The sequence below is a fragment of the Pristiophorus japonicus genome, chromosome 1 (genome assembly GCF_044704955.1).
Source record: "Pristiophorus japonicus isolate sPriJap1 chromosome 1, sPriJap1.hap1, whole genome shotgun sequence".
In the NCBI taxonomy this organism is placed as follows: domain Eukaryota; kingdom Metazoa; phylum Chordata; class Chondrichthyes; family Pristiophoridae; genus Pristiophorus; species Pristiophorus japonicus.
Genome location: NC_091977.1, coordinates 513019960 through 513033606, shown reverse-complemented (window position 1 = coordinate 513033606; position 13647 = coordinate 513019960). Strand labels below are relative to the sequence as shown.

At 42.9% G+C, this 13647-nt stretch overlaps 1 protein-coding gene across 1 annotated transcript in view; it reads right to left on the bottom strand.

The window, feature by feature from the left end:
- LOC139277417 (protein argonaute-2) overlaps positions 1-8081 on the bottom strand; it is a 98433-nt gene extending 90352 nt beyond the window's left edge. The window contains exon 1 of the mRNA XM_070895857.1: positions 7799-8081. Coding sequence (XP_070751958.1) covers positions 7799-7820 — 22 coding nt within the window. The 5' untranslated portion in view covers positions 7821-8081. The remainder of the gene's footprint in view (positions 1-7798) is intronic.
- Between the last annotated feature and the right edge of the window lie 5566 nt (positions 8082-13647).

Genomic DNA, 13647 nt, shown 5'->3' with positions numbered 1-13647 from the left:
TCTGGATCAGTTCCTATGGACTGGAAGGTAGCTAATGTAACAGCACGTTTTTTTTTAAAAGAGAGAAAACAGGGAATTATAGACCAGTTAGCCTGACATCAGTGGTGGGGAAAATGTTGGAATCAATTATTAAAGATGAAATAGCAGAGCATTTGGAAAGCAGTGACTGGATCAGTCCAAGTCAGCATGGATTTATGAAAGGGAAATCATGCTTGACAAATCTTCGAGAATTGTTTGAGGATGTAACTAGTAGAGAGGACATGGGAGAACCCGTGGATGTGATGTATTTGGACTTTCAAAAGGCTTTTGACAAGGTTCCACACAAGAGATTGGTGTGCAAAATCAAAGCTTATGGGATTTGTGGTCCTTGCGGCTGGGGGGTCGGGGGGTGTGGAGGTGCTGGGGTGGGTGATCAGCCATGATCTTGTTGAATGGCGGTGCAGGCTCGAAGGGCCGAATGGCCTACTCCTGCACCTATTTTCTATGTTTCTATGATTGGGAGTAATGTACTGACGTGGATAGAGAACTGGTGGCAGACAGAAAGCAAAGAGTGGGAATAAATGGGTTATTTTCAGAATGGCAGGCAGTGACCAATTGGGTGCCGCAAGGTTCAGTGCTGGGACCCCAGCTATTTACAATATACAACAATGATTTAGATGAAGGAATTGAATGCAATATCTCCAAGTTTGCAGATGACACTAAGCTGGGTGGCGGTGTGAGCTGTGAGGAGGATGCTAAGAGGCTGCAGGGTGACTTGGAAAGGTTAGGTGAGAGGGCAAATGCATGGCAGGTGAAGTATAATGTGGATAAATGTGAGGTTATCCACTTTGGTGGAAAAACAGGAAGACAGATTATCTGAATGGTGACAGATTAGGAAAAGGGGAGGTGCAACAAGACCTGGGTGTCATAGTACATCAGTCATTGAAGTTTGGCATGCAGGTACAGCAGGCGGTGAAGGCGGCAATTGGCCTTCATAGCTAAAGGATTTGAGTATAGGAACTGGGAGGTCTTACTGCAGTTGTACAGAGCCTTGTTGAGGCCACACCTGAAATAGTGTGTTCAGTTTTGGTCTCCTAATCTGAGGAAGGACATTCTTGCTATTGAGGGAGTACAGCGAAGGTTCACCAGGCTGATTCCCGGGATGGCAGGACTGACATATGAGGAGAGACTGGATCAACTGGGCTTGCATCCACTGGAGTTTAGAAGAATGAGAGGGGATCTCATAGAAACATATAAAATTCTGACGTGATTGGACAGGTTAGAGGCAGGAAGAATGTTCCCGCTGCTGAGGAGTTCCAGAACCAGGGGTCACAGTTTAAGAATAAGGGGTAAGCCATTTAGAACCGAGATGAGGAGAAACTTCTTCACTCACAGAATGGTTAACCTGTGGAATTCTCTACCGCAGAAAGTTGTTGAGGCCAGTTCGGTAGATATATTCAAAAGGGAGTTAGATATGGCCCCTACGGCCAAAGGCATTAAGGGGTATGGAGAGAAAGTAGGAAAGGGACACTGAGGTTGAATGATCAGCCATGATCTTATTGAATGGCGGTGCGTGCTCGAAGGGCCTGCTCCTGCACCTATTTTCTATGTTTCTATGATACCAAAGACTGATAGAAACTCTGAACAAATATTTTGTGTCATCTCAATGCTCCCCATTACTAATTCCCCGGTCTCGTCCTCTAAGGGACCAACATTTACTCTAGCCATTCTTTTCCTTTTTATATACCTATAGAAACTCTTGCTATATGTTTTTATATTTCGTGCTAATTTACTTTCATAGTCTATCTTCCCTTTCTTAAATCATTTTTTTAGTCATTCTTTGTTGGCTTTTAAACACTTCCCAATCTTCTGTTTTGGCTACATTGTGTGCCCTTTTTTTAAAAATTGGATACCATCCTTTATTTCTTTGGTTAGCCACGGATGGCTATCTTTTCTCTTACACCCTTTCCTCCTCACTGGAATATATTTTTCTTGAGAATTGTAAAATATCTCCTTAAATGTAACACCACTGTTCATCAACTGTCCTACACTTCAATCTATTTTCACAGTCCACTTTAGCCAACTCTGCCCTCATACCTTCATAGTCTCCTTTATTTAAGCTTAGTACGCTGGTTAGAGATCCAACTTTCTCACCCTCCATCTGAATTTGAAATGTAATCATGCTATGATCACTCATTCCAAGGGGATCCTTTACTAGAAGACTGTTTATTAATCGTGTCTCATTACACAGGACCAGATCTAAGATAACCTGCCCCCTGGTTGGTTCCGTTACATACTGCTCAAGGAACTTGCCCCTTATGCACTCTATGAACTCTTCCTCAAAGCTACCCCGACCAATTTGATTTGTCCAATCAATATGGAGGTTAAAATCACCCAGGATTATTGCTGTTCCCTTTTTACAAGCCCCCACTATTTCCTGGTTTATGCTCCAACCAACAGAGTTGCTACCGTTAGACTACACACACCAGTGACTTTTTCCCTTGATTATTCCTTATCTCCACCCAAACGGTTTCAACATCCTGATCATTTGAGCCAATATCGTTTCTCACTATTGCAGTGATCCCATCCTTTATCAATAGAGCTACCCCACCTCCTTTTCCTTTCTGTCTATCTGTCCTTCCAGATTGTCAAATACCCCTGAACATTTAATTCCCAGTCCTGGTCAGCTTGCAACCACGTCTCTGTAATGGCTATCAGATCATACCCATTTGTCTCAATTTGTGCCGACAACTCATCTATTTTGTTACAAATGCTGCGTGCATTTAGACAAAGTGCCTTTAAAAGTATTTTTTTACCCTTTTGGGATGGAATATAAAAGTAGGGAATCTTGCTACAACTGTACAGGGTGTTGGTGAGACCACACTGCATACAGGATATACTTGCATTGGAGGCAGTTCAGAAAAGGTTCACTTCCTTCCTCAGATGAATGGATCTTATGAGGAAAGGTTGAGCATGTTGGGCCTATATTTACTGGAATTTAGAAGAATGAGATGTGATCTTATTGAAACAATAAGATTATGAGGGCTTGACAGGGTAGATACTGATAGGATGTTTCCCCTCATGGGGGAATCTAGAACTAGGAGGCATAGTTTCAGAATAAGGGGCTGCCCATTTAAGATAGAGATGAGGAGGAATTTCTACTCTCAGAGGGTTGTGAATCTTTGGAATTTTCTACCCGAGAGCTGTGGAGGTTGTTATTGAATACATTCAAGGCGGAGATAGACAGATTTTTGAACTACGGGGGAGTCAAGGGTTATGGGGAACAGGCAGGAAAGTGGAGTTACGACCAAGATCAGATCAGCCATGATCTTATTAAATGGCGGAGCAGGCTCGAGGTGCCAAATGGTCTACTCCTGCTCCTATTTCTTATGTTCTTATGTAATCAGGAAATGTAACTATATCAAAAAAAGGCAACAAATTGAAGCTTCCTCCATCAGAACAAATTACAGTGCAAGTGTTTAAAATTATTAAAGGATGGGACATGAAAGGTGAAAGTAGACTGTTTTCAATCTAGAACAGGGCCATAGATACACAATTAATATGAAATAGGAATTGCTGGATGTAAAAAAAACCAAGACATCAAGTTCACCTATCATCCTGGTGATCGCATAATACAATAAAGTTGTTGACTTTTCGTTGTAGTCAATCTCTATCAATTAGTCTACAAGAAACAAGAAGCAGAGATGAGGCGAGGATAACCCACTAGTGGTGAAGTGCTTTGGGAATCGTAGGCCCACAATCATCTGTTCAAGAATTTTACAGTTCCCATGTTACTCATATACTGTATCCCAAAATATCATTTTCTGAAAGAAAACTAATTTATATTTGAATCAATTTACATTTTCTGCTTCCGCTGTTCCCCACAGAGCCTGTTCCATAGATTTACTACTCCCTCACTGAAATGCTTCCGCAGATTAGTTTTGAATTTACCCGGTTTCAGCACAGGCTGCGTTCTCTGATTCGACTGCTCCGGACAAAAATGAAACAGCTTGTCATGGTCTACATTATCTAGTCCCTTTAGAATCCTAAAAATTGCAATCATATCACCTCACAATCTTCTCTTTGCCAGTGAGAACCTGCCCAATTTACGTAATCGCTCATCATAATCCAATCCTTCCATCACTTTGGTTGTTGTCTTCTAAATCCTCTCAATACGGGGTAGCAGCAATATCTTACTTGTACTACAGTGACCAGAACTGTATACAGTGTTCTAAGTGTGGTCACAATGAAGTGGCAGGATTATCCCACAATTTTAGCTCAATATTGATACACCCAACTTCTGATTTGCTTTACTCAATGCTACCAAACATGATCGCAATAGCTTGTTTATCAATCATGATTCCCAGATCTCTCTCATTTTCCAGAGAGCAAGAGAAACGTCTAGAGAAGTGTGAAGCTGTGGAATTCATTTCTGGAGCTAGTGGCTGAGGCAGAAACTGTCAGCATTCAAGACTAGATTGGATAGATGGATGAAGGAATGTGGGAAAGATAAGAGTAAATATGATTTGGACTACATGCTTGTATTGAGGGTAAATGCCAACATAAATAGTCTATTACCGTGTTGTAATTTCTTTGTATCTCTATGGATGGTTGTGATCCCTTTTACTTGGGTTAATGTACCAAAGTAATTGATTTTTGCCAAAAGTATTCCATAAACATTGCACTGTGAAACAAGTCATTATACAGTACTGCCACACTTTGAATTCGACAACAGTAGACAATCCTTCCTGCCAGCATGAAAACTTTCTCTTTGTACACTGGATGCATCAACACTTGTGCTTAAGGTTCATAGTCAAATTAGAGTAAAGCAGTAAAAGAATAACTAATGGGCAAGGCTTGTTAGAGACAAAAGGAAACCTTCTCATGAACAACAAAGGAATGGTTACTAAATGAATACTTTGCCTCGATTTTGTACAGAAACAGTTGAAATTAAAAGATACAAGAGGAAGAGCAATTAGTATAACTATAAATAAGGAAATATTACCAAAAGAATTGGAACTCAAAAGTGGGAAAGGCAGCAGGCTGAGGGCACACATCCTAGAATGCTGAAGGAAGGCAGAAGAGAAAGAGTAGGGACACTTACAACAAATGTTCAAATAACTTTGGATATGGAAACTGCACCAGAGGACTGGAGGGCTAATGATCTAACACCACTGTTCAAAAAGGTAACTGTAGACCAGTCAGCCTAATATTGGTAGAGGTAAGTTTCTGGAGGCCATCATCAATACTCACTTAGAAAGACTGGTTAATTAAGATCAGCCAACACACATTTGTTAAAGGCCAGTCACGCCTGATAAATTCCTGAGTTCTTTGTAGTATCAAAATAGAATGAAGAAGGAAATTCAATGGATATTGTGCATATAAATTTACACAAGGCCTTCAGTAAGGTGCGACATCAGAAGTTTGTTGATAAAATCACAGTAAAGGAAATTTTGGCAGTATGTGTATGAAGTTGGCTAAAGCAAAATAAAAGTGGTTAACATGCTTTTTATGTGAGAGGGATGCCAGTAGTGATGTCTCCCAGGACACAGGTTGGCTGCTATGTTTGGCTACATAACTTGCATTCATATAGTATCTTTAACATACACAGGAGTGTAATCAGAAATAACATTTACACCGAGCCAAAGCAGAAGAAATTACGACAGGTGACCAAACATTTGGTCAATGGGGTAGGTTTTAAGCGGCATCTTAAAAGGAGCAGAGAGAGAGGAAAGAGGTTTGTGGAGGGAATTCTAGGCCTTGGAGCCGAGATGGCTGAAAGGACGGCCGACAGTGGCAGGCCGAAGGAAGTGGCGGATGGAAAAAGAGGCCAACGTTGTAGGAACTTAGAGTTCTGGGAGGGAAGGGCAATGCTACAGAGAGAATTGAACAGGAGGATGAGATTTTTAAATTGTAGCGTTGATGGACTAGGAGCCAATGTAGGTCAGTGAGTACAGGGCTGATGGGTGAACAGGACTTTCAAAGGTTATCAATGACTTTGATGCTTTTGGGGCACCGAGTGTGTGAAAAGTACTATACAAATGCAAACTTTTTCTCTCTCAGACATATGACTTGGACTCGGGTGTGTAAGAGGCACGATATTGAAATTTGCGGCTAACAAAAATAACTAGGGAATGTGTTACTTTAACTATAAGCAATTTCAGGGGAAAAGGCAGGTTAACAGATTGGGCAGATGGATATCTGATGAAACTTAATGCAGAGAAATGCGAGGTGATGTTCTTTCTTCCACAGTGTAAGGAAAGAAAATATAAACTAAAATGGTAATACTTTCAAGGTAGGAGAGAGATAATTAGGGATTCAGATATAGAAATCTGTAAAAGTAGGACATATTCAGAAAGCTTATCAAAAAGCATTTGGAATCCTAGGTTTTGTAAATGGTGATATAGTCAAATACAAACAGATAATGCTAAATCTAGAGAAATTAATTAAGCTAGTTAAGATTGTACATCTAGTTTTGGGCAGCCCACTTTAAAAAAAAATGTTTGCAGGTGAGATTAACCAAGATGATACCAGACATTTAAGTTTTGAGGAGGCATTACAGAAACATTTGCACAAATAATAAGTTAGAAGATCCAATAGGTGCCCAAAATTATACATAGTTTTGAAAAGGTAAATAAGGATAATTTTTTTTCCACTGGTCAGTAAGTCAAACATTAATGGACATAAATTGAAGATAATCACAAAGAATGAAGGGAGGTTCTGTGAATTTTACACAGTAGTTTTAAGACATTAAATGTTCCAACAGAACTAGTGGTATGAACAGAGTCCATAATTGCATTTATAAAAGGGAAATGGATAAATACTTTAAATATCAAAATTTTAACAGGTATGGGAATAAGTAGAACATTCTTTCAGTGAGCCCGCATAGATGTGATGGTCTAAATCTCCTTTGGTTCTGTAGGATTCTATGAGGGCACTAAAAATCAAAAACTTAAAACAGTAGCAAACTCAACTGCAGACCATTCTAGCATAATAAAATATACAGGATTCAACTTAGTGTGGATCTTTATGGGTTACATAAAAGGTCCTGCAGATTTCCGTTAAAAGAAAATCTGACAACAAAGTTATTTCTCCAAGTGTCAAGTTGAAACGTGTTATGGTGAAAATGCAGTTACACTGCAACCCGCTTTGCTCTCTCTCACACACACGAGGAACATACTTCATGCAACCTGTAATTTCTTTTCACTTATGAAACCACCCAATCACGTTTACTTTCTCGAGTAATTTAAGCCTGAAGAGTGAACAATTGTCCACTTCTCGACAAATCTTGCAAGTTACAGTTAAAATACTTGGAAAGTACCATCCAGAGTTTGCGTCCATTATGAGCTAGACCATCAACAACAACACTTGATGGTAAACCCACGCCGCACTCCCTTTTGCCGTATGTTGGAAAACAACAAGAGCCTCTCCTTTTTAGTCATGTTTAATTTGGGGGGGGGAAACGCTCATCAGATGCAAAGTAAACCAAGAGAAAATTCTTTTAAACCTCCTTCCATTCACTGCACGGAAAGCTGGCGGCAAGAGTTCGGCCTGGCTTGCCAGAGATGTCTCAAGACTTCTCTTCCTTTCCCCTTGCACACAATCCTCCTGCCTCCCCTCGCCGCTGGCAGTGCCCGAGTCCCAGGCTTGCGTGAGGCCTAGTGCACAAACAGCCAGGGGGGAAGAGAGAGAGAGAGGCTGGGTGCAACCCAGCACAAGCAACATGGAAACAACGAAACAGCCTCAGAAAACCAACAAATACGATTTTCTTTTTGTTTTTAAAACCACATTTTACAAACGCAACAAAACAACGACTTACCAGGGTCGGCTGCCGAATACATGTTCGGTTTAAAGGGGAGGGAAGCAGTTTATATTTATATATATATATATATTTAAAAAAATTATATTACAGACGGGAACAAAACAACGCGCATGAGAAGAAAACGGGAAGGGAAGAAGAAAAACATCAATAATTCCCGGTGGACCGACAGATTTATAGGGAAAGGACACAGAGAGAGAGAGAGAGGGGGGCGTTGAGAGTGAGTGACTGAGGGAGACAGAGAAAGAGAGACACAGAAAACGTCAACCGCCTGGCCGGCCGCCCGCCCGCTGGGAGATGGCTCCGCGCGCACGCGCAGGTGGAGCAAGCAGGCGGGCGGGCGGGCACCCCATCGGCGGCGTCCTGACGTCACCGGCTGCCGCCTCTGGCGGGCGCGCCCGGCGTCCTGACGTCACCGCCCCGGCGCCGCCAGCACCTCGCGCCTCTGGCACGCGCGCCCGCCATTCGAAACAGGCCAGGGCGCCAAAGCGGAGGAGGAGGAGGAGGCGGCGGCGGGGGGTGGGGAACAGGGAAGGGCGCGCGTGCTCGGGGCTGGCGTTCTATTGTACCGCCCGGCAGCTGCTGTTAACCCATTCACCTGTATCTACGGTATGCGGCAGGCGTTGGCAAAGGGATGCACAGTGCAGCGCGCTTTCGCTGCACACGTAGACATGTTGCAACTATTTTGCCATCACCGATTAGTAGGAAGCAAGTTACCCCCCACCTCCCCTCCCTTCTTGAAGGAGCACAACCTATAATTAAAAAAAGAAAGAATTGCATTTATATAGCGCCTTTCACAACCACCGGACGTCCCAAAACGCTTTAGAGCCAGTTAAGTCATTTTTAAAGTGTAGGCACTGTTGCAATGTAGGAAACGCAGCTGACATTTTGCACTCAGCAAGCTCCCACAAACACAACCAGATCCTGAGTTTTTGTTATATTGATTGAGGGATAAATATTGGTAAGGACGCCAGGGATAGCTCCCCTGTTCTTCATAATAGTACCATGGGATGTCCACCTGAGAGAGAGCGCAGACGGGCCTCGGTTTAACTTCTCATCCAAAAGCCAGCACCTCTGACAGTGCAGTGTTCCCTCAGTATTGCACTGGTTTGTCAGCCTAGATTTTTTGTGCTCAAGTCTCTGGAGTGGGTCTTGAACCCACAATTTCTGACTCAGTGGCAAGAGTGCTACCCACTCATGTAAACCACCTCCACTTTGGCTAACACATCACACTTGTGCATGTTATCTCTTATATCAGGCAGTTGCCTATTTGAAGTTAAGCATGTAAGGGGCACAACCAATAAACTTAAACCAAAATTATTTTTTGAGGGGTGTTGAAGTACTCCAGTCCCTCCAATGCTCACCAGTTGCAGAAGTTGCCAGCAGGTGCTGTTACCTCGAGTATGTGGCAGGCATTGGGAAAGGGGTGCAGTACAGTACACAGTTTAGCTGCACGCAATTGCGCACATGTGCATAATGCAACTTTTTGCATTAAAATTAATGGCACTGATTAGAAGGAAGGATGATACCAGAAGTGTGAGGGCATACATATGAGGAAAGGATGAAAAAAAGAAAGCTGAGGGGTGACCTAATAGAGGTCGTCAAAATTTTGAAAAGTTTTGATAGAGTAGATACAGGGAGAAAGTTTCCACTTGTGGGGAACAGCATAACTAGAGGCCATCAATATAAGATAGTCACCAAGAAATCCAATAGGGAATTCAGAAGAAAATCCTTTACTCAAAGAGTGGTGAGAATATGGAACTCGCTACCACAGGGAGTGGTTGAAGCGAATAGCATAGATGTTCTTAAGGGGAGACTAGACAAGCATATGAGGGAGAAGGGAATAGAGGGTTATGCTGATATTTAGATGAGGAAAGACGAGATGAGACCAGCATGGACTGGTTGGTCGAATGGCCTGTTTCTGTGCTGTACAGCCTATGTAATCCTACGTAATCTGAAGACATGGGGTCAGTTTCCATGGGCTGGATTTTACCAACCTCAGCGGGTCCAGACGGACAACGTCCTTGGCGAGACCCGACCCCACAGTTGTGTTGATTTTTGCCTCCCACATGATTTTACCTTGATTGGGTTGTTAAGCCCACCCTGCAAGGTTCCTGGCCAATTAAAAGGAAGAGGGTCTGATGACATCATCTGATGACATGTCATCAGCCAGATTCCTTAAAAGAACTATGCCCACATATATTTTGACAATTGTGCTGTCAGTGTTCTACAGCATTGAGGTGCTGCAAACACTGACAAGCACTGCACAAAAGTGCAATCTTTCACCCAGCGTCTCCCATCACTCCCTCCGGTTGCTTCTGGAGGGAATCACAGCCACAAGGAGGTTTACTTCCCTTCTAAGGGGCGGAAGAAACCTCCCCAGGACACCAACGCAGCCTGGGTGCACGTTGTACAGGAGGGCACAAGCACGGATGGCATCAGGAGGACCTGGCTGCAGTGGCGCAAACCTTTCAATGATCTCAGTAGATCACAAAACGTTACTGCAAACCCATTCTCAATCTCATCCTGCTGTGCCACTCATCACATCCCCATCACACTGCCTTCCCTACTCTACTCCTGCACATCTTACCTTGCACCTCCACCCATCCCTCTCTCTCTATCTATATTATCACATCCCCATTTCACTAGCCACCCCTCACACTCTTCCTCATCCTTGTCCAATCATACCAACTAACAACACACAAGTAGTAGGCACTTGGGTGTTATCGCCAATGCTGCTGTAAAGTTTCTGCTAATGTGTTGTCAGAAAATAAAATCTATATTTTCAACACTTTGCATTCTTGGACAGATATGTGTGCACCTTTGGAAGTGGCTTAGTGAATTGCATTGAATGTAAAAGAAGGAAATGGTGAGAAAATGCCAAGGTGGCTGACCAGCTATGTACAAAGATAAATAAGATGTAAACAGAAATGTTTCTATAAATTAAAAACATTTAACACTCAAATAAATAGGGTTGAATACAAGGAACAACTAAAGAAAACAAAGGCTGCTATTAGATTAGCAAAAAGACTAATGAAAAAAAGGATTGTAGACAACAGTGGCAGTAATGGGAAGAGCTTTTTTTAGTTATGTGAAGAGTAAGAGAACTATCAAAGACTTTTGGGACACTGAAGGGCACGTTACAAAGGACTCACTAAGTATGGCAGAAATATTAATGAGTACTTTGCATCAGTCTTCACCCTTGATGATGATGATCGAATATTAGAATTTACATAAGAACATAAGAAATAGGAGCATGAGTTGGCATTTTCCCCCTCGAGCCTGCTCCGCAATTCAATAAGATCATGGCTGATCTGGCCTCAACTCCACTTCCCCACCAGCTCCCTATAACCCTTGACTCCCTTATCTTTCAAAAATCTGTCTATCTCCACCTTAACTACATTCAATGATCCAGCCTTCATAACTCTCTGAGGTAGAAAATTTCAAAGATTCACAATCCTCTGAGAGAAGAAATTCTTCCTCATTTCCGTTTTAAATGGGCGACCCCTTATTCTGAAACTATGCCCCCCTAGTTCTAGAATCCCCCACAAGGGGAAACATCCTCTCTGCATCTACACTGTCAAGCCTCCTCAGAATCTTATACGTTGCAATAAGATCACCTCTAAGTCTTCCAAACTCCAATGAGTATAGACCCAGCCTGCTCAACTTTTCTTCATATGACAACCTCTTCATCTCAGGAATCAACCTCGTGAACCTTCTCTGAACTGCCTCCAATGCAAGTATATCCTTCCTTAAATAAGGTGTTCAAAACTGAAAGCAGTACCCTAGGTGTGGTCTTACCAACGCCCTGTACCCGGCCGTCGCTGGCAATGGAGAGCCCGCGGGGACTAGGCCGCGACGAGTAGGAGGGCCACGGCGGTGAGCATGGAAGCCCAGGGCGCGGGCCTGGGTGGAGCCGCCGCAGGTGCAGATCTTACTGGTAGCAGCAAATATTCAAACGAGAACTTTGAAGGCCGAAGTGGCGAAGGATTCCATGTGAACAACAGTTAAACATGGGTCAGTCGGTCCTAAGAGATAGGCGACGGACTTCTCTACATTTATACATAAGAACATAAGAAATAGGAGCAGGAATAGGCCATACGGCCCCTCGAGCCTGCTCCACCATTTAATACGATCTTGGCTGATCCGATCATGGACTCAGGTCCACTTTCCTGCCCGCTCCCCATAACCCCTTATTCCCTTATCGGTTTAGAAATTGTCTATCTCTGTCTTAAATTTATTCAATGTCCCAGCTTCCACAGCTCTCTGAGGCAGCGAATTCCACAGATCCACAACCCTCTGAAAAAAAAATTTCTCCTCATCTCAGTTTTAAATGGGCGGCCCCTTATTCTAAGATTATGCCCCCCCTAGTTCTAGTCTCCCCCATCATCCACCTTGTCAAACCCCCTCATAATCTTATAGGTGTCGATAAAGTCACCTCTCAATCTTCTGAATTCCAATGAGTAGAGGCCCAACCTACTCAACCTTTCCTCATAAGTCAACCCCCTCATCTCCGGAATCCACCTAGTGAACCTTCTCTGAACTGCCTCCAAAACAAATATATCCTTTCGTAAATATGGAAACCAAACCTGCATGCAGTATTCCAGGTGTGACCTCACCAATACCCTGTATAACTGTAGCAAGATTTCCCTGCTTTTATACTCCATCCCCTTTGCAATAAAGGCCAAGATTCCATTGGCCTTCCTGATCACTTGCTGTACCTGCATACTATCCTTTTGTGTTTCGTGCACAAGTACCCCAGGTCCCGCTGTACTGCAGCACTTTGCAATCTTTCTCCATTTAAATAATAACTTTCTCTTTGAGTTTTTTCTGCCAAAGAGCATGACCTCACACTTTCGAACATTATACTCCATCTGCCAAATCTTTGCCCACTCACTTAGCTTGTCTATGTCCATTTACAGATTTTTGTGTCCTCCTCACAAATTGCTTTTCCTCCCATCTCTATATCATCAGCAAACTTGGCTACGTTACACTCAGTCCCTTCTTCCAAGTCGTTAATATAGATTGTAAATAGTTGGGGTCCCAGCACTGATCCCTGCGGCACCCCACTCGTTACTGATTGCCAATCCGAGAATGAACCATTTATCCTGACTCTGTTTTCTGTTCGTTAGCCAATCCTCTATCCATGCTAATATATTACTCCCAACCCCGTGAACTTTTATCTTGTGCAGTAACCTTTTATATGGCACCTTGTCAAATGCCTTCTGGACGTCCAAATACACCACATCCCCTTTATCCATCCTGTTCGTTACAATCCTCAAAGAATTCCAGCAAATTTGTCAAACATGACCTCCCCTTCATGAATCCTAATGTGTTGGGAGATTGGGCTCAAGACTATAAAATGATGTATGACTTAGATAAGTGCAGTGCTATGCATGTGGGCAGGGCAAATGCTCAACATTCATACACCCTCCAGGGAAAGACATTAAAAATGGTCGAGATAGAAAAAGATTTGGGCATTCTAGTGCATACATCCTTAAAGGTACATGAGCAATGCCGTGCAGCGCTAGCTAGAGCAAATAGAGTGTTGGGGTGTACCCATAGGATAATTGATTATAAAACGACGCGTACTGTTTTGTCCTTGTACAAGACCTTAGTCAGGCCACACTTGGAATACTGTGTCCAGTTTTGGTCTCCTCACATGGTGGGTGAGAGTGCTTCTGGAAAGGGTGCAGAAGAGGGCCAATGGATTAATTCCAAGTCTAAAGCATCTTAGTTATCAAGATAGGCTAAATGAATTTGGACTCTATATCTTAGAGCAGCGTGGACTTCATCATCATCATAAGCAGTCCCTCGAAATCGAGGAAGACTTGCTTCCACTCTAAAAG